This window comes from Salvelinus alpinus, chromosome 14, assembly GCF_045679555.1.
Source record: "Salvelinus alpinus chromosome 14, SLU_Salpinus.1, whole genome shotgun sequence".
NCBI lineage: Eukaryota > Metazoa > Chordata > Actinopteri > Salmoniformes > Salmonidae > Salvelinus > Salvelinus alpinus.
Window position 1 is genome coordinate 2,429,412 of NC_092099.1, and position 21,075 is coordinate 2,450,486.

Sequence of the window (21,075 nt, forward strand, 5' to 3'; positions counted from 1 at the left end):
TTTACGGATACAATTTGGATTTTTTTGTCTTCCTGTTTTGACTGCGTTTGAGCCTGTGGATTACTGAAGAAAACGTGTGAACAAAACGGAGGTTTTTGGATATAAAGAGACTTTATCGTATTAAAGGAACATTTATTGAGTAAATGAATGTCTGCTGAGTGCAACCATATGAAGATCATCAAGGGTAAGGGATAAATTGTATCTCTATTTCTGACATGTGTAACTGTTCTACTTGGCTGGCTACTGTTTGTACTGATTTGTCTAGTGGGCTATGTTCTCAAATAATCGTAAGGTATGCTTTTTTTATATATATTTTTATTTTCTAGAACAGTAGGAGGAAACACGGCTAGATAAGAGAAATAGATTAATAGGGGCCTAGCACTCCAATACAGTAGGTTGCGGTGTATGCAGCTTTCACTTGGTTGCGATCAACCAATACAAATTGAAAGAAGAAATACCCGGTATCTGGGTCTTCACTAGTTACCACAGCCACACTGTCACAAACCCCGCCTATTTCTACAATTTTTCATCTTAAAATGTGATTTTAACCATAATCACACTGCAAACCGTGCCCCTAACCTTAAATGAATACCAAGAAGAAAATGTTTGTTTGTATAAATGTTTTAAATACCAAGCCAATTGGACTTTGTGGCTGTGGTAACTACAAGTGCAATTGGAAACCCAGTATCTGGTCGAATGACTGATCTGGGCAGCAACAAAATGCCTGCCGCAGTGATAATGGGTGAAAATTATGATAAACTTTTAGAGCAGTGCGAAACACAGGAGCTTGAGGTACTTATGTATTTCTTCAAACTTGTATAATTTAAATGTCGGTGTTCGAAGATAATCGCTTTGGTTTGTGTTGTAGCTAGCTAAGTTACCCATCCACACACACTAACTAGGTAACGTCAGCGAACACAACATGTCTAGCTAGCTAGATCATAACGTTACGGTTAAGTTGAACAAAGCTAACGCTGCAGGAGCTGTGAGTGAAAGTAGCTAGCTACACGACCGTAGTTTGCTAACTTAGCTAGTTATGATGTTGCTAAACGTATAGCTAACGTTAGTGCTTTTGCTCCGTTGTTTACGTTTGGTGTAGTTGGCTGTTAAGTTCACACACAGACACACTAGCGTTAGTTGGCAAACAACACATCTAACTAGCTAGCTCATGACATGAAACTGACTAACGCAGTTCATTGAATGAGTTGTGCGTAAAGTACCTTGTTACCCGTACGTCAGTTGGCTAGTGCTTGCATTTGGTCCGTTGTTTAACCGTACGTTTTGTGTTGGTGGCCTACTCTTTGATGGTATGCACAGACAAGGTTTTAAACTAAGCTTCTAAATGTATGCTACTCTTTGGTACATACCTAATTCAGACTAGTGGCTTTAAAGGCTACATTCTTAGCTTGACACTGGAACATTAATGCCAGATGTCCACCGGATACAAATGCGTTTTGCCATATATCTAGCCCGCATTTTCCTTATTTGATACATGTGCTTCGCAAGGTTGCAGAATATATACAGTATATATATATATTACCTTTAACTAGGCAAGTCAGTTTAGAACAAATTCTTATTTTACAATGGCGGCCTAACCCGGATGACGCTGGGCCAATTGTGCGCCGCAATATGGTACTCTCGATCACGGCCGGTTGTGATACAGCCCGGGATCGAACCAGGGTCTGTAGTGACGCCCCAAGCACTGCCTTAGACCGCTTCGCAACTCGGGAGCGTCACTTGGGAGTTTGCATGGAGAAGATCATTTTCGCCCTGTTCGACCAAAGCTTATAATTAGAACAGAAAAGTTATTCTCCTATCGACCTACTGGTTTCATAGGTGGGCAGACCTACCAGCAGCCTGACTCACACAATGGCGCATTATAACAATTAATCTAGTTTGTTCCTGTTCTGTCTCCCATCTTTAGCATCATCAATACACTTAACTGGTTGTTCCCATATAGATTACTGATTTAAAATCAGTAGCTGGTCCTGCATGATGGCATGCAAAATGATGCTCAGAACAGTTCTGCGCATATTCATTTTGCAAGCCATTCTGTTAGGGCGCAATACCCAAATGTAGAAATGATGAATTGTCCCAGTGTCATTCTTACCTGAGACACATTTCCAGTCGTTCAGCCGGTGTCTTCTCATCTCTAACTACACAATAGTGATAATTTGGCCTCTGTATGGTTCCTCCCATGTGAACTTTTATGATATTTTTTACCACTGCATGGTAATGCCATATCTCCATGTTTCCAACTTGGCCATATCTCCATGTTACAGTGCGTGTTTACGGAAAACAGACTGAAGACAGTTGACTACTTGTGCTAATTAGCTATCTGCGTCTCCTAACACCTGTGTGTAAATGGAAGACTGATGCCCCAAACATGTTGTCACTGAAATATATTGTCGGCTGCAACTGTTTTAACAATATACAGTAAGTGTGTATTTTGCATTTGTAACATTTGATTTGATATGAAAAGTAGAGGAATTTGATTCTAGAACCGTACCGCAATTGAGAATCGATTCAGGATTAGATGGAGTATTTGGCTGTTTTGACTTCGAGCCAATTCGCCTTTAAACAGAACATGTAAGGTCCTTGGACTGTATGAATTAACGTATGCTCCTTTACTCCATTTTTGGGCTATCCTAAGTCATGAGGGTGCTACCAAATTTGGAACTTCATGAGTAATTGGCTTGAATGGTCTGACTATAGGCATTGACTAATTCATGCTCTTTTTATTGCCAGGCTCCAGGTGGGATTGCTACCCCTCAAGTGTATGCCCAGCTGTTGGTGCTCTATCTACTGCACAATGACATGCAAGTCAGGCTATGCCTTTCCAAAAGCCCTTCTAAAGATAAGATTTTCTGCCCACTGAGACATGATTGTAAATAATTGTCAGGTGACTTTTTCTCTTTTTACAGGAATAATGCAAGGTACTTGTGGAAGCGAATTCCTCAAGCCATTAAATCGGTGAGAAGGGTTAGAATTTCTCATACTTAGATAGCTGTAAATGTTTGTAAATGTCTTAGTGTCAAAAGCGTCTTTTTGTTAGTAGGTATGCACATTTCGGGTCAATTTTGCTGCCGACTGACCGACCCTAATTAACCGGACAACAAATAGATTTTCTCTCTCCAAACAGTCAAATGTCTGACCAACAAAATATAATGCATGCACACAAGACATTTTAAGAGCTTAATGGAAACATGCAACAATTTTATTTTTTATTTTATTTCACCTTTATTTAACCAGGTAGGCAAGTTGAGAACAAGTTCTCATTTACAACTGCGACCTGGCCAAGATAAAGCAAAGCAGTTCGACACATACAACAACACAGAGTTACACATGGAGTAAAACATACAGTCAATAATACAGTAGAAAAAAATAAGTATAAACAATGTGAGCAAATGAGGTAAGGGAGGTAAAGGCAAAAAAAAGGCCATGGTGGCGAAGTAAATACAATATAGCAAGTGTAACGGATGTTAAATGGCTAGCTAGTTAGCGGGTACGCGCTAGTAGCGTTTCAATCAGTTACGTCACTTGCTCTGAGACTTAAGTAGGGTTTCCCCTTGCTCTGCAAGGGCCGCGGCTTTTGTGGAGCGATGGGTAACGACGCTTCGTGGGTGTCAGTTGTTGATGTGTGCAGAGGGTCCCTGGTTCGCGCCCGTGTCGGGGCGAGGGGACGACGTAAAGTTATACTGTTACACAAGTAAAACACTGGAATGGTAGATTTGCAGTTGAAGAATGTGCAAAATAAAGATAGAAATAATGTGGAGCAAAATGAATAAATACAGTAGGGGGAGAGGTAGTTGTTTGGGCTAAATTATAGATGGGCTATGTACAGGTGCAGTAATCTGTGAGCTGCTCTGACAGCTGGTGCTTAAAGCTAGTGAGGGAGATAAGTGTTTCCAGTTTCAGAGATTTTTGTAGTTCATTCCAGTCATTGGCAGCAGAGAACTGGAAGGAGAGGCAGCCAAAGGAAGAATTGGTTTTGGGGGTGACCAGAGAGATATACCTGCTGGAGCGCGTGCTACAGGTGGGTGCTGCTATGGTGACCAGCGAGCTAAGGGGGGACTTTACCTAGCAGGGTCTTGTAGATGACCTGGAGCCAGTGGGGTTTGGCGACGAGTATGAAGCGAGGGCCAGCCAACGAGAGCGTACAGGTCGCAGTGGTGGGTAGTATATGGGGCTTTGGTGACAAAACGGATGGCACTGTGATAGACTGCATCCAATTTATTGAGTAGGGTATTGGAGGCTATTTTGTAAATGACATCGCCGAAGTCGAGGATCGGTAGGATGGTCAGTTTTACAACGGTATGTTTGGCAGCATGAGTGAAGGATGCTATAGCAAGCCTATTGTCTTAGTTAAAAGGCTAAACGCCTATTATTGAACATGCAACTTCTGTAATAACACAGTTAATAAAACCCCATTTTCAAACATTTTCCAAAATGCAATTAATGTGAAAACACCGTTCCTAAACAGGGCACCAAATGCGAGTGGTTCCGTATGTGACAGAGGTGAATCTCAAACATAGAAAGAGGGTAATCTAATAGCAACAACTAGGATGGGTTGCTAATATGACTAGGATTGTGCCTTTGGCTTCTGGACAACGAAGGAAAGTTGATATGAAAACCAATAGAACAGGAGAAAAATGCTGGTTAATGACATTAAGTCTTTATTAAATAATTACCTCCCAAGTTTTGAAGCAAGGTAAGACGTGCCTCATTATTTTAATCAAAGCAAAACTTTCAGATTTTAAACAATTATACTGCCTCAAGCTCACATTGAAAAGTGGTGGGTGACGCGATGAGAGCCTGCCTATTGTTGACTAGCCTATGCACTCGAATGGGAGGGACTCTTTAAATTACGAGTTGAGTTTGAGAATTTAAAATAGTAGCTCTTAATCGTGGCCATCAAAACAGTTAACATGCAATTGCATTTAGAATTGTTATTTGTTGTGCAATGGCTGGGCTTATAAAAGCACATGCTTCACTACAGATTTTTAAAGAGCTACACTGTCTGACAGGTGATAGGCCAGGCAGCCCTGGTCCTAGAGTGCTGCAGGAAGACCAGGTGTGTTGAATTTAGGCAATCGCTGAACTGATCAATTCATTCAGTTGGTGTGGTGCCTAGTGTTGGAACTAAAAAATCCTGCGGCACTCCAGGAACAGGGTTGCCTACCCGTAATAGGCCATTCCACTCCTAAAACTGGGCTCTATGCTGTGCCGGTGGGATAATCTACATGACAACTAATGAATATACACATGTGCTAATTTAATTACTAAATTATGCAATTTAACCTATAGACTGATGAGCATGACCAATCAAATGTATTTTCAGCGGCTAACCGATTTAAACGGTTATCCGTTAACATCCCTAGTTGTTAGACAAAAATGTTAAAGCTCTACTGGGAACCCGGTAACTATTGAAAAGGTACTCATCATATAATTTCCCACGTTGAAAATGATGGTAGACAAGTGGGACCTGGCCTGCACGCTGAATTAATTCAACACATGAGAATGAGTGTATCCAATGTGTCACTAGCAACAAGATTCCTAGCCTGCATGTCATTCATTATAGTCTAGGCTCCAATGTATAGTAATGTCAGTGAATTGGGTTGAAACATGTGTGCAGGCAAACCTAGAACTGACGGCCGTGTGGGCCGTGGGTCAGCGTATATGGCAGCGAGACTTCCCCGGGATCTACTCGGCCATCGCAGCTCACCAGTGGTCTGAGAACATCCTGCCAGTCATGGAGGCCCTGCGAGGTACTGTCACGGCCGTGCACTTTTCTGTTACCAATTGCACACACCTGACCTGAATGATGGCTTGCACTTAAAAAACATCCTACACACATCTGTGGTCCAGGTTTTCAAATATAACATTAGTCCTGCAGGGGATCTTAGAATATGCATGCTGTTTTGTTTTTGTATGTCTTCTGGTGAGAAAAACATATTCTATAGACTTTTACTGGGTGTTATTGAATACAGTCCAGAGTAATGTTACACAGTGAGTGATTGACTGCAGATTTGTTTGAGGCTCACTGTATTGACCTGTTGAGACAGACTGAACTCTTGCTTAGGCTTTGTCTCTCACCAATTTACTATATTCATAGCCTAAACCCGAGGCTAGACAAGAAGAAATACATTGGATAAGGATAGATTTGTTAGATGTTCACACAATCAGCAGCTCCATGTTTTTCATGTTAGAATTAGCTTTGGACAATTTGTAGCAGGATTAAATGTGTTGGGTAGTTGATGTAAGAATTTGTATTCTTACTTAAATTATGAAACTAGTGGCCCCACACTTGTTATATAGCACATTTTGCAATGTTTACAGTTGAAGTCGGAAGTTTATCCAAATACATTTAAACTCAGTTTTTCACAATTCCTGACATTTAATCCTAGTAAAAATTCCCTGTTTTAGGTCAGTTAGGATCACCACTTTATTTTAATAATGTGAAATGTCAGAATAATAGTAGAGAATGTTTTATTTCATCACATTCCCAGTGTGTCAGAAGTTTACATACACTCAATTAGTATTTGGTAGCGTTGCCTTTAAATTGTTTAACTTGGGTCAAACGTTTTGGGTAGCCTTCCACAAGCTTCCCACAATAAGTTGGGTGAATTCTGGCCCATTCCTCCTGACAGAGCTGGTGTAACTGAGTCAGGTTTGTAGGCCTCCTTCCTCACCCACGCTTTTTCAGGTCTGCCCACAAATTTTCTATAGGAATGATGCCACTCCAATACCTTGACTTTGTTGTCCTTAAGCCATTTTGCAAGTATGCTGGGGTCATTGTCCATTTGTAAGACCCATTTGCGACCAAGCTTTAACTTCCTGACTGATGTTGCTTCAATATATCCACATAATTTTCCTCCCTCACGATGCCATCTATTTTGTGAAGTGCACCAGTCCCTCCTGCAGCAAAACATCCCCTCAACATGATGCTGCCATCCCCGTGCTTCACGGTTGGGATGGTGTTCTTTGGCTTGCAAGCCTCCCCCTTTTTCCTCCAAACATAACGATGGTCATTATGGCCAAACAGTTCTATTTTGTCTTCAGACCAGAGGACTTTTCTCCAAAATGTACGATCTTTGTCCCCATGTGCAGTTGCAAACCGTAGTCTGGCTTTTCGATGGCGGTTTCTGAGCAGTGGCTTCTTCCTTGCTGAGCGGCCTTTCAGGTTATGTCGATATAGGACTCGTTTTACTGTGGATATAGATACTTTTGTACTTGTTTCCTCCAGCATCTTCACAAGGTCCTTTGCTGTTGTTCTGGGATTGATTTGCACTTTTCGCAAATAAACTGTATACAGTTGTTGGAAAAGTTCCTTGTGTCATGCACAAAGTAGATGTCCTAACCGACTTGCCAAAACTATAGTTTGTTAACAGGAAATTAGTGGAGTGGTATGTAAACTTCCGACTTCAACTGTATGTATGTGTGTGCGACTCGTAAAGATCGGACCTTTTACAATCTTACATTGTAGTCTGCTGCCTATTGAGGGTTCTTGATGATCAAAAGGGGTGGCAGGTAGCCTAGTGGTTAGAGAGTTGGGCCAGTAACCGAAATGTTCACCGGATCAAATCCCTGAGCTGACGAGGTAAAAATTTGTCATTCTGCACCTGAACAAGGCAGGCCGTCATTGTAAATAAGAATTTGTTCTTAACTCACTTGCCTAGTTAAATAAATAAGAGGGTGCCACTTGCATCCTACATAGGCCTACATTGTCTCCCAGCTGTGAAGTGGTAATAGGGGGCAAACATAAGGGAGCTTAAAGTTGGAATCCTGGATGGTGAAACTGCCATGTCCATTTGCTCTATAAGAATAACAAAAAAGTTACCGCAAACAACAGTTTTTTCTCCCAATATTGCACACGTGAAAGAACAGCAGCATATGTATATTTACGATGCGTAATGCTCCCCAGCTCTTCTTTGTCAAGCGGACAGTGGAGCTGTTTCCCAATACTGCGGATTCCATCTTTAACTTCTTGCCGCACGGATCTCTTTAGCGGGATCATTTTCGTAAACAACAGCTGAATTGCAGAGCGCCAAATTCACAAAAAAATACAAAAAATATTTATCATGAAATCACAAGTGAAATATACCAAAAGACATCTTAGCTTGTTGTTAATCCACCTATCATATCAGATTTAGAAAATATGCTTTACAGCGAAAGCAATCCAAGCGTTTGTCAATCACTAGATAAAACAGTAAGAACAGCTAGCCTCAAATTAGCTTGGTCACGAAAGTCAGAAAAGCAATAAAATTAATCGCTTACCTTTGATAATCTTCGGATGTTTGCACTCACGAGACTCCCAGTTACACAATAAATGTTATTTTTGTTCGATAAAGATTAGTTTTATGTTCAGAAAACCACAGTCTCGTTCCAGTCCTGAAAGGCAGACAAATTCCAAAAAGTATCCGTAATGTTCATAGAAACATGTCAAACGTTTTTTATAATCAATCCTCAGGTTGATTTTAACATACATAATCGATAATATTTAAACTGGACGGTAACCTATTCAATACTACAGAGAAAGAAAATGTCGAGCTACATCTCTCGCGCGCAGGAACTAATCAAAGGACACCTGACGCGTTTTGAAAAATCTCGCTCATTTTTCAAAATAAAAGCTTGAAACTATGTCTAAAGCCTGGTCACATCCTGAGGAAGCCATTGGAAAAGGAATCTGGTTGATACCCCTTTAAATTGAGGCGGGGCAGGCAACGGAACAGGGATTTTTCCAAATAAAAGGCACTTCCGGGTTGGATTTCCTCAGGTTTTGTTATACTCAGACAATATTTTGACAGTTTTGGAAACTTTGAAGTGTTTTCTATCCTAATCTGTCAATTATATGCATATTCTAGCATCTGGACCTGAGAAATAGTCCGTTTACCTTGGGAACGTTATTTTTTCCAAACATAAAAATTCTGCCCCCTAGCTGAAAGAAGTTAAGTTTTTGTAATACCTCATTGAACATGAATAGGCTCTATAAGAACAAGAACAAATTGTCCCATTGATGCACAGCATGATATGATACAGTTCACCTTGTTTAATCTAGCCCTTTAAACCATACGCAGCATCACACCATTTAGCCTACCACAATTGTTCAAAAAATATAATTTTTCTTGATTCTCGAAATGACAGTAGTCAATCTAGATGAGTTTATTACAAAGGTATTGTCACAAGGTTATGAAATGGACAGATGAGACGGCGTCTTCTTAAATGACACTAAAATATCCATCAGTAAGCTCCTGCCTCTGCAGATAGGAGTGTCATATGGAAACACTTATGACCTTCACTGCTCACACTCCCCACGTGTAACCACCTCTAACTTTTGGACCCTGGTAGACCCATACATGAAGTCACTCATGCGGCAAGGTTAAGAATAGCTCATGCCTGGTGCTCACTGTTCTTTATTTTGATAAGTTTTCAACGTCACAGAATGTGCTACACATTTAGAGTTACTCAAGACCATCTTCATTTCCACGATCTGGGGTTTAACCTATAGCTGACCGCTTGTGTAATATAACGGCAATCAATCCAAAGAAATGTCACCGGGAGGTATTTTATTCTGCTTGTTTTGTTGGGGCAGTTTATCGCGTAAGATGTTGGATTCAAAACACCATTCAGTGGGCATTTGTAGAAGGGGCAAAAAAAGTATGTCGTGAGAAATAATATAGATATTTTTTTGCATATTTATAGGATGATGGTGCAATGCGTGTCATGAGCATGAAACATCAAACAGTGGGTTAGGGGGTCTGCCACAGAGGGTGGTGTTGTGAATGCTTGCTAAGAGATTTATTTAATCTACTGAAGTGCTCTGATATGACCAGAGTCTATAAGTAGGCTACGCCAGCGAGAAAGGTGGTCAGCTTTATGAAGCCTATGTTGGCTTTGTCGTAATATTCCTGGAAAACCAGCTTGTCGTAAACAAAGTCAGGGGTGTGTTGACGTGACAAGGAATGCTGTTTACCCTTAAGGAAACCTCCCTCAGGTGCGACTGCTCTGGGACAGTCACATGGGGGGCTTTATCACTGCTGAATGTACTCCTGGCCCGGTCAGATTTCTGTCACTGCGGGAGGGGATCTCGCTCCTTGTGTAACATATGACACATGCAGCAGCCAGTGGGTGGGGGCCATTTTCTCAGAAAAGAGCCTGGCAAACAAGCAGGGAGGAATGTGTTCCCTGGTTGGTGGGAGATATCGGGTGTCGCAGGCTGGTATAAAGGACAGGGCTGCTATTCCCCAGTCAGAACAGATGTCAGCACTTCAGCGGACACTGAAGCAGCTACCAAAGAGAAAGGTTCAGCCCCCAGCCTCCATAGTTACTGGCTTGTTAAAGCCTATAGGAGAAGAAGCAGTCGTCCAAGACCCACTGTGAAGTTTGAGAAGGCTGTGTCCAAAAAGAGACTCATCTTTTCTAGGCCAACATTAAGGAGAAGCCTATTTCAGCATGGACGTCCAGAGGACAGGCTCGGTGGTGCGTCCACCAAGCCCCATGGAGAGCCTGGAGAAGCAGCTGAGCTGCCCCATCTGCCTGGAGATGTTTACTAAGCCCGTGGTCATCCTGCCCTGCCAGCACAACCTGTGCCGTGGCTGTGCCAGCGATCTCTACGACTCACGCAATCCCTACCGCTTCTCGGGCGGTGTCTTCCGCTGCCCCACCTGCCGCTTCGAGGTGGTCCTGGACCGCCACGGCGTGCACGGCCTTCAACGCAACCTGCTGGTGGAGAACATCATCGACATCTACAAGCAACAGCAGGAGGGCGGCGGGGGTAGTGGCAGCGGAGACAGCACAGAGACTCCATTGAAGCCCAAGGACTCTAAGGAACCCATGTGCCAGGAGCACGAAGAGGAAAAGATCAACATCTACTGCGTTACCTGCCAGATGCCCACCTGCTCCATGTGCAAGGTGTTTGGCCAGCACAAGGACTGTGAGGTGTCGCCGCTGGCCAGTGTCTACCAGGTGCAGAAGGGCGAGCTTAGCAACGCCATCGACGCCCTGGTGGCGGGCAATGGGCGCCTTCAGGCCCTACTCAATCAGATGGAGGACGCCTGCCGGGCGGTGCAGGACAATGCACAGCGCGCCAAGCAAAGCTTAGGTGAGCGCTTCGACCTGCTCTACGCTGTACTGGAGGAGCGTAAGGGCATGCTGCTGGAACAGATCGGCAAGGAGCAGGACGAGAAGGTGACAGCATTGCGGGCGCTGGCCCAGCGCTATGGCGAGCGACTGCAGGCAGGCTCAGAGCTGACTGACACGGCGGTTCAGGCCCTGGAGCAGAGCGGTGCTGCCGAGTTCCTGCTGGCCTCCAAGGGCCTGATTATACAGACTAAGGACACCGCCAAGAGCTCCCTGGGCGAGGAGAGGCCCGAGCCAGGCTTCGAGAAGATGGACCACTTCACACTGTCCACGGAGCATGTGGAGGTCGTCCTGGCCAAGATGGACTTTGGAATGGTTGACGATGACGAGTTTGAGGATGCGGAAGGGGACGAAGAGGAGGAGGAATGATGAAACTTGAAAATATACGAACTGAACAAATTAACTATTTACTACTTTTGAAGGTTCTTAAACCTGAATGTTCATGGCAGGGACTCTAGTTTCAGAGATATTAAGATAATTTAGGAGGAAGGAAGGAAGAAGTTGAGTCAGAATGTTTTCGTAAGTAGTGGATTGACTTGAATACACAATGGCTTACCCCAGTTTGAGTGCAATATTTAGGTTTTTGTACTCTTAAACTTTGCCATTTTGTAAACTATATAGTTTTTTTTTTATACTTTTGTATTTCCATATCAGATTTATTCAGATCTATTTATGTACTTTAGGTTGAATACACTCTGGTTGTTTACACTTGAAGACTTTATCAGGTGTAGAGATTGAGATGGGAATAAAGTTTTGATTTGTGATTTCTCATCTGCATCTAGAATGCCTGTGGTTGTATCAAACGGATAAATGCTTGAATTGATTGCGTGCCCTCAACTGGCAACAGAATATTTCGACAGATCTGTTTTCGTCGCAACCTGAAATAAACAAGCAGTTATTTCTTTGTTTTTATCAGATTCCGATTATTTCAAGATTGCTTTTCATTCCTCCTTTATTCAAGGTACAGAGAAACACACATGCATACCAGGCAAATCAGTTTGAAGTTCAAAACATAATGGTTTTGCAAGATAACTATAATTTGGGCGTTGTCCCAATATGTTGTTGCTCTCACTTGGCATGTGCCAGCATATAAAAATAAAAGCCCTTGCTAAGTCCTCAGTGGCAAGCCTTTGCTGGTGAAGATTGGGGGGGGGGGGCTATTTTTAAAAGTTAAGATGTTGAGAAATGACAGAGGCCCTGGAATAGAGTGTCAGTGAAGGTCAGGTGGGGGTCCTGTTTCTCCTCCATTAAGTACCATCCCCCTCGCTCAGCAACTACCAACTCCTTTCTGAAGAGCTGTAGAGGAGGCATTTGGAGGGGCCGGCCCACATGACTAGTCATCTTTGGATAGTACCCTGCCAGTCAGCTGGTTCAATGGCTTCTGCCATCTGTTCTTGTAGTCTCGAAATTCCTTTAGAATGAGTTGTAATATTTTATCAGTGGTGCTAGCAACGGTCATCAACATTGTTAAAAGGTTTTAAGAACAATTCTAATAAATGCAACAGTTAGACAATGGATGAAGACACTCCAAACTTTATATATCAACTGAATTAGAGCACAAACATTTTACTGGGGCAGACAAATAATTAGTTCAGGGATTTTGGTGGGAATTCCATTCTTACATTTATTGTCAAAATTCACTTTTTTCTTAGAATGCACTTGTATGCATACTAATGGTATCAGAAAATCTAAAAATATTTTGTTCAAATACAGAAAATGATGTGCCTAATTTGAATAAATATATATATTTTTCACCCATCTACACACAATACCCATAAGTGAAAACATTAGCAACATATTTTTTTTGCTAATTTATCATTTTTTAAATGCAGAAATACACAATCTCATTCACAACCCTGAGTCACAACTTTGTAGAAGCACCTTTGGCAGCGATTACAGCTGTCTGTCTTTCAGGGTATGTCTCTTAAGAGTTGTCGACACCTGGCTTGTGCAACATTTGCACATTTGATTATTTTCACATTTTTCAAGCTCTGGCAAATTGTTTTATCATTGCTAGACAACCATTTTCAGGTCTTGCCATAGATTTTTAAATAGATTTAAGTCAACTAACTCAGCTAGGATTTTGCCTGTGCTTAGATCCATTTGGTTTATATTTTTATCTTGAAAAACTCCAGTCCTTAATGATTACAAGCATACCCATGACATGATGCAGCCACCACTGTGCTTGAAAATATGGAGAGTGGTACTCAGTAATGTGTTGTATTGAATTTACCCCAAAACATTCCACTTTTTGTATTCAAGACAAAAAGTTAATTGCTTTGCCACATTTTTTTGTGGTATTACTTTTAGTGCCTTGTTGCAAACAGGATGCATGTTTTAGAATATTTTTATTCTGTACAGGCTTCCTTCTTTTCACTCTGTTCAATTAGGTTAGTATTGTGGAGTAACTACAAGGTTGATCCATCCTCAATTTTCTCCTATCTCAGCCATTAAACTCTGTAACTGTTTTAAAGTCACCATTGGCCTCATTGTGAAATCTCTGAGCGGTTTCCTTCCTCTCCGGCCACTAACTTAGGAAGGACGCCTTTGTAGGGACTGGGTGTATTGATACACCATCCAAAGTCAAATAACTTCACCATACTCAAAGGGATATTCACGTCAATGGGTGCCCTTTGCAAGGCATTGGAAAACCTCCCTGGTCTTTGTGGTTGAATCTGTGTTTGACTGAGGGACCATACAATTATCTGTATGTGTGAGGTACAGAGATGAGGTAGTCATAAGAAAATGTTAAACACTATTATTAGTCCATGCAACTTATTATGTGACTTGTTGTTAAGCAGGTTTTTACTTCTGAACGTATTTAGGCTTGCCATAACCAAGGCGTTGAATACTTATTGACTCAAGACAATTCAGCTTTAAATTTTTTATTAATTAGTACAAATTTCTAAACTTAATTCCACTTTGACATTATGGGGTATTGTGTGTAGGCCGATGCCCACAAATCTACATTTAATCCATTTTAAAACCAGGCTGTAACGCAACAAAATGTGGAAAAAGTCTATGGGTGTGAATATTTTCTGAAGGCACTGTATCTTAACGATAACATAGCAGGCTTAAAAGAAATGCCTGTAACTAGATCCCCTACCTACTGGTCTTGACGAGAAGGAAAAAACTGTCGGCAAAAGTTAACTTCTGCACTGTTCAACCAATCCCGTAAATGTGGAGGATTTAAGATGGAGTGTCGCCTCGTTAACGTCCAAAAGCGGAAGTTTTTGTCACAGGCTCTTTTCATTTCCCATGAAAACTGAAAAAATCTGGTTGTTGATGACTCTGCAGAGGCTACACCTATCTAAAAAAAAAAATGTACATTGTTTGTGAGATCAGACATTTCACTATAATCCGAGTGCTCATTTTCCAAAGTAGCTTTCATTTCAGCGCATCTCATTTCTAAACATTTCAACAACAAAAAAATTAACACCCATATAAAAGTGATCTTCTATTTCTTGTGGTATGTGTATGCGTTAAATCCCTGACAAAGCTTAAGCGTTCTTATAGATTCAACAGAAAGACAATCTATTCCTTTGAGGCCATTTCAGCCATTACCGGGGTGTGTTTAACATTACAAACGTTTCCGTGGTCGTAACATTAACAGGGAAAAACGACCGGCACAAGCAAGAATAAAATGAACGCAATCAATCCAGCGAGATTTAAGTGACATTGATTTTATACCCCTCAAGCACAGGAAATACAGTGCATTTGGAAAGTATTCAGACCCCTTGAGTTTTTTCTACATTTTGTTACATTACAGCCTTATTCAAAAATAGATTGAAATAGTTTTTAAAATGTATTTCATCTACACTCAATATCCCATAATGACAAAGGGAAAACAGGTTTAGAATTTTTTGCAAAAGTATTTAAAATAAAAACATACCTTATTTACATAAGTATTCAGACCCTTTGCTATGAGACTCTAAATTGAGCTCAGGTGCATCCTGTTTCCATTCAGCATCCTTGAGATGTTTATACAACTTGATTGGAGTCCACCTGTGGTAAATTAAATTGATTGGACATGATTTGGAAAGGCACACATCTGTCTAAGGTCCCACAGTTGACAGTGCATGTCAGAGCAAAAACCAAGCCATGAGGTCGAAGGAATTGTCCGTAGAGCTCCAAGACAGGATTGTGTCGAGGCACAGATCTGGGGAAGGGTACCAAAACATTTCTGCAGCATTAAACACATTGGCCTACATCCATTCTAAAATGGAAGAAGTTTGGAACCGGCAAGACTGGCTGCCCGGCCAAAGTGAGCAATCGGGGGAGAAGGGCCTTGGTCATGGAGGTGACCAAGAACCCGATGGTCACTCTGACAAAGCTTTAGAGTTCCTCTGTGGAGATGGTGAGAACCTTCCAGAAGGACAACCATCTCTGCAGCACTCTACCAATCAGGCCTTTATGGTAGAGTGGCCAGACGGAAGCCACTCCTCAGAAAAAGGCACATGACAGCTCGCTTGGAGTTTGCCAAAAGGCACCTAAAGTAACAAGATTCTCTGGTCTGATGAAACCAAGATTGAACTATTTGGCTTGAATGCCAAGCGTCACGTCTGGAGGAAACCTGACACCATCCCTACGGTGCAGCATGGTAGTGGGTATGTTTTTCAGGGACTGGGAGAATAGTCAGGGTAGAGGGAAAGATGAACAGAACACAGTACAGAAAGATCCTTGATGAAAACCTGCTCCAGTGCTCAGAACCTCAGACTGGGGCGAAGGTTCACCTTCCAATAGGACAACGACCCTATGGACAACGACCCTCAGCACACAGCCAAGATAACGCAGTAGTGGCTTCAGGACAAGTCTCAATGTCCTTGAGTGTCCCTGCCAGAGCCTGGACTTGAACCCGATAGTGGTGCAGCTATGCTCCCCATCCAACCTGACAGAACTTGAGAGAATATGCAAAGAAGAATGGGAGAAACTCCACAAATACAGGTGTGCCAAGCTTGTAGCGCCATACCTAAGAAGACGTGATACTGGTGATAAAGGTGCTTCAACAAAGTACTAAGTAAAGGGTCTGAATACTTATGTGATATTTCAGTTTAGAATTTTTTTATACATTTCCAAACATTTCTGAACTTGTTTTTGTTTTGTCATTATGGGGTATTTGTGTGTGTAGATTGATGAGGGGGAAATCTGTAACGTAACAAAATGTGGAAAAAGTTAAGGGGTCTGAATACTTTCCGAATGCACTGTAGATGGCTGAGAAAGACATCCTCATGTGGGTTGGGCATTTTGTAGGTCTACTTAAAAAGGCAGGACCAGATACGTTTTCAGATAATAAGTTTGATTTATATTACATGGGCACACCAGTTGATAATGCTCTGGCTCTTAATTGTGCCATATACAGTAGGCTACATAACGTGGTTGGAAGGATATCGGTTGATTTTCTGGGCAAATGCCTGTAGTTAATACCAAATTTGTTCAGAAAATGAAGTAACATTGATAACAGGGGGCTCTTTTGGGAGAAGAAATGGGGAAAAACCCCGGACAGTCACTGCGCCCGTCCTCACAGCTGTCTCCACTCGTCCCAGTTGTTATGTTACCACCGGTAACACTGTTGTAGCGGATGGGGGGTTGTTAGTACACACAGACTGTTGCTAGGCTATAAAGTGCTAAGGCGAAAACTTTGGGCTTGTTCATTGAAGCTGTCGGGGCATCAATAAACATACAAATCCATCACAGGTGTAAGCCAAAGTCTGGTTTGCCGTCAGCTGTGAGGCTAAATTGTTTTGCAATGTCGTCATAAGGAGCAGTTGACCCACTCTTGACTCGGGACCAAATCATACTCTGACCTTGTTTTGTGCTCTCCTTTTCCTTACATCCGCCTTCCACTGTAGGACTATTTGACTTGCTATTTCTCAGTCCAAGTATAGACAAATTGTTATTAGCACTGCTACATGAGTAGTACAATAATATTACTTTTTGACCATGGGGCTGGACTCCACGTTGTGCAGTTTACATGAGGTGTTATTAGATTTTTTTCGTATGTTTGAATGACAAAAGGTCCCTCTCAAATGCGTACATCTCACGTGTGTACCCATCTTTATTCCCACAGAGACCACTCGGCGGAGGGCGTATGGCCTGGTGGCCCAGGCGTACACCTCCATCATGGCAGAAGACTTTGCCGCCTTTGTGGGCTACTCTGTGGAGGAAGCCGTGAAGGGTAAGCAGAAGCGGTGCAGAACCTAATCTATACTCACTACCATCTGGCTACTGGATCAATAACACCGTCGTATACCATCGTTTTGTATATCCTTAATCTCCTCGTGACTTTTCAAGTTTAGACCTGAAAAAAGTGTGTGTCTAACTTTTCCCTTTTCCTCTTCGCTTATTTTGCCCTCCTTTTCTCCGCCCAACCCTACCCTCTTTTATCACTTTCTCCCTCCCACAGGGGTGGTGAGCCAGGGTTGGCAGGCAGACCCTGCCACCAGGATGGTAATGCCCCAGAAGCCAGGTAGGTGGCGCTGTTGCCCTTCTCTTTTCTCCCGTCAGTAGGCTATTTGTCATGCCTGAGCCTTTTTCCCCTGACTTTGCCCAATCACGCCCTCTTCTGGTGCTGATAGCATTTTCCAACCAGACTGTCACTCCCCCATACGCTCCATTTAACCATATGCCGTGTGTGTGTGTTGTGTGTGAGAGAGAACCCGGTCCAGAGCTGTGAATTATGAGGTCATTCATAGCTGGCTTAGACACTGACTCCACTCCTCCTCACCGCCCTTACTTTCCCCTCCTCTCTCCCTCTCGTGTATTTGTGGCCTCTCATAGGTTTTTCTTTGCACATTTTCACCCCCATATGACTGTTCTGTTTCCTTTGCCTGGCCTACCTCCTGAGACATTCTGTCACTGTGTAACTGTTAAAATACAGGTTCAGGAATGAGCAACATCAGATATCCCTTTATTTCTCACACATCATGCTTTCTTCCCCCCCACTTGTGCTCTCTTTCATCCACTTCGTAACCATAGTTCTCTTGTGCTCGCTCGTTGTTCACTCCCTTCCCTCCTCTTCCCCCTCCCCTCAACTCTCATCACCACATCCGCCCTTTTCCCTCCAATCCTAACTGTCGACACGCCCAGTGGGTGGCTTGTTGATCAGTCTTGTTTGAGACGCATTTCTTTATGGAAACATTTTTGCGGGACCTTGTAACAGACCCCTTTCTCTAATCAGCAGAGCATCATGCTGAGAATCTGTGGCACATATGTTCATCTGACTTGATCCGTCAGCCCCTCGATTAATCCTCTCGCACCTCCATTTTTCTTACATTGAATCAGCATATAGAGCCTTTGAGCAGAAAATCTGCCAGACAGCGCTTTCATTTGCCCAATCATTGCGCAACAATGCTAGATGCAATCTTGTGTTAAAAATATATATTTTTTTGTCCCACGCCATATTATTTTTATTTCTCAACTGGAAATTGAAGCACGCTTCCCATTTGCTTTTTAAATGCATAGGCAAATGAAGGCAGGCTTCATCAGTGCGTCACATACCACTTTGCAATGAGCTAGAGGCCGTATGCTTCTTAATTGTTTGAAACCTGAAAGTCTTACTACATATGAGGCATGTTTTACCTTGCTTCAAAGTAGCCTAGGCAAAATCCGACCATATCAGTGGAGGCAATTAGCCTATTTTTATAAAGACTTCCATATGCCATTGAAACCTGTTGCCCATTTCTGCCATGTTCATGTTGTTTGGCACCAGCGGAGAGCATTGACCATATTCCTGGTGAGTGCTCACTGCACATATTCTCTCTCATTGTCGGGTCAGTGCCACTTAAGTTTGTTTTTGGGCAATAATATCCTCCTCCAGCTTAGATGAGTGTCATGCTCTATTTGTCTTACCTATTATATGGACAACGTCGTTTTCTATTGATCTGTTTGTCAGTGTCAGCAGAGTGGGCTACCCTGTAATTAAAAAAGATTCTGCCAATGTCTGCAGTATTGTAAAGTGTAGTAGAATTGAATGATACGTCTAAATAAAAAGCTTAATTTTTCCCGCGCAAAGAAAGAAAAAACATCTGATTATAGCCTAGGCCTCTCTACTATATGCGCTCAGCCATGCATTGGACAATCTTTTTTGCGAACAGTGATTGGAGTTATATTATTAGCCTAAATTATGACTATACACTCATCAGATTCCGAATAGTAGGCTATTTTACATAAGTCTGCAAATAGTTTCATTTTTATGGTGAAAATTAGCTTCCCCAAACTCACGCACCGCCTAGGCTAGTGACTGTACTTTTCGTTACTCGTCTTGTTGGCTGAGGAAAAGCAAATGTCAACAGTTATTCTGTCATCTACAAAGTGCGCGGTAAGTAAGAGACACGTCATTGCATCCTCGACTTGCACGTTCCGTGGAGATGAATTCACTATAATCTGAATGTGATTTATGTCATTCCCGATCACCGTTGGTGGATGCCTTAATCAGGTTACGCACCCAATGTATAGGCCTATGGTTCCGGTAAATGTCTAAAATGTCTGGTAAATGGAAATGCTGCTGGTCAAATGTCCTGCACCACATTTTCATAACGGAAACTCTGACACACACACACACACACACACGGATGGAGGATGCTACATGGTAGAAGACTTGGCTCTGTGAGGAATCCCTCTTACTCACTCTCTCTCTTTCAACAGATCCTCCCCCTGTATCGCTGGTTCCAAACGAGCAGCAGCTGGCCAGACTCACTGACTACGTGGCTTTCCTTGAGAATTGATACATTTCCTTCAGCCCTGTTTGTCTACCATGAGGAGGACACCAGAACGCCCCTTTTCCCAAGCTTAGATGGACACACACGCACACACACGCAGGACCTCAAACTGACCCCCCTTGTGCATGATTGTGGTCATGTCTTTTGTGGGGTAAAACTCATTTTGAATGGCTGGGCCTGGCTCCCCAGTAGGTGGACCTATATTCCCTCCGAGGCCCACCCATGGTTGCGCCCCTGCTCAGTCGTGAAATCCATAGATTAGGACCTAATGAATTTAGTTCAATTGACTTTATATGAACTGTTTCTCAGTATAATCTTTGAAATTGTTGCATGTTGCATTTTATATTTTTGTTCAGTATAGTATTTGAGGATGCACCTTATCGCTACATGCATTTATATGGTTTCTCAAAAGAGTGGCGTGAACCTCTTCAGGTAAGAGATGACTCATCAGGTTATTTAGAAAATGTAGGCCCTTCTCTCCAACAACACCCTTCCATCTATAGACTGCTTTTCAATTACGGTTTGTGTTTTGACTCGTGAATAAATGCTATGGTTTGTTTCTAATTCTGAACTTGGTGGTTTTTGGGGGGCAGTCCCTGCAAACAAGAAAAGTTGTGACTCTAGTGTCAGTTGTCTGTGAGAGCAACATGCCACGAGAAGGGTGGCCTAGACGTCCCTCCCTCCCCACATTGCAACGCAATGTGCTTCACAGAAACAAATAAAATAAATATTTACTACACAACAAACATAAGAGGATAAAAACAAAAGAATAACAAGAATAAGGAAAAGCAAAGCTAAAAAGGTGTGTTTTAACACAGTTTCGCCCATTTAACACAGTTTTGGCATTTTTCCTATTTTGTTGCCTTACAACCTGGAATTAAAATACTTTTTTGGGGGGGGTTGTATCATTTGATTTACATAACATGCCTACCACTTTGAAGATGCACATTTTTTTTTCTTTTCTGAAACAAACAAGTAATAAGACCAAAAAAACTGAACTTGAGCGTGCATAACTATTCACCCCCTCAAAGTCAATACTTTGTAGAGCCAGCTTTTGCAGCAATTACAGGTGCAAGTCTCTTGGGGTATGTCTCTAGAAGCTTGGCACATCTAACCACTGAGATTTTTTTCCCATTCTTCAAGGCAAAACTGCTTCAGCTCCTTCAAGTTGGATGTGTTCCGTTGGTATACAGCAATCTTTCAGTCTTTAACAGATTCT

At 42.2% G+C, this 21,075-nt stretch overlaps 1 protein-coding gene and 1 pseudogene across 1 annotated transcript; both read left to right on the forward strand.

Moving 5' to 3' along the window:
* The first annotated feature begins 642 nt into the window (after positions 1–642).
* Positions 643–20,420, forward strand: LOC139538292 (COP9 signalosome complex subunit 8). The gene is made up of 7 exons (XM_071340144.1): positions 643–792; positions 2,749–2,819; positions 2,925–2,973; positions 5,636–5,768; positions 17,207–17,314; positions 17,543–17,605; positions 19,783–20,420. Exons 1-7 carry the CDS (start codon positions 697–699, stop codon positions 19,860–19,862), a joined length of 600 nt encoding a protein of 199 aa, XP_071196245.1. The 5' UTR covers positions 643–696; the 3' UTR covers positions 19,863–20,420.
* Positions 10,256–12,044, forward strand: LOC139538291 (E3 ubiquitin-protein ligase TRIM63 pseudogene; annotated as a pseudogene).
* Positions 20,421–21,075: the final 655 nt, after the last annotated feature.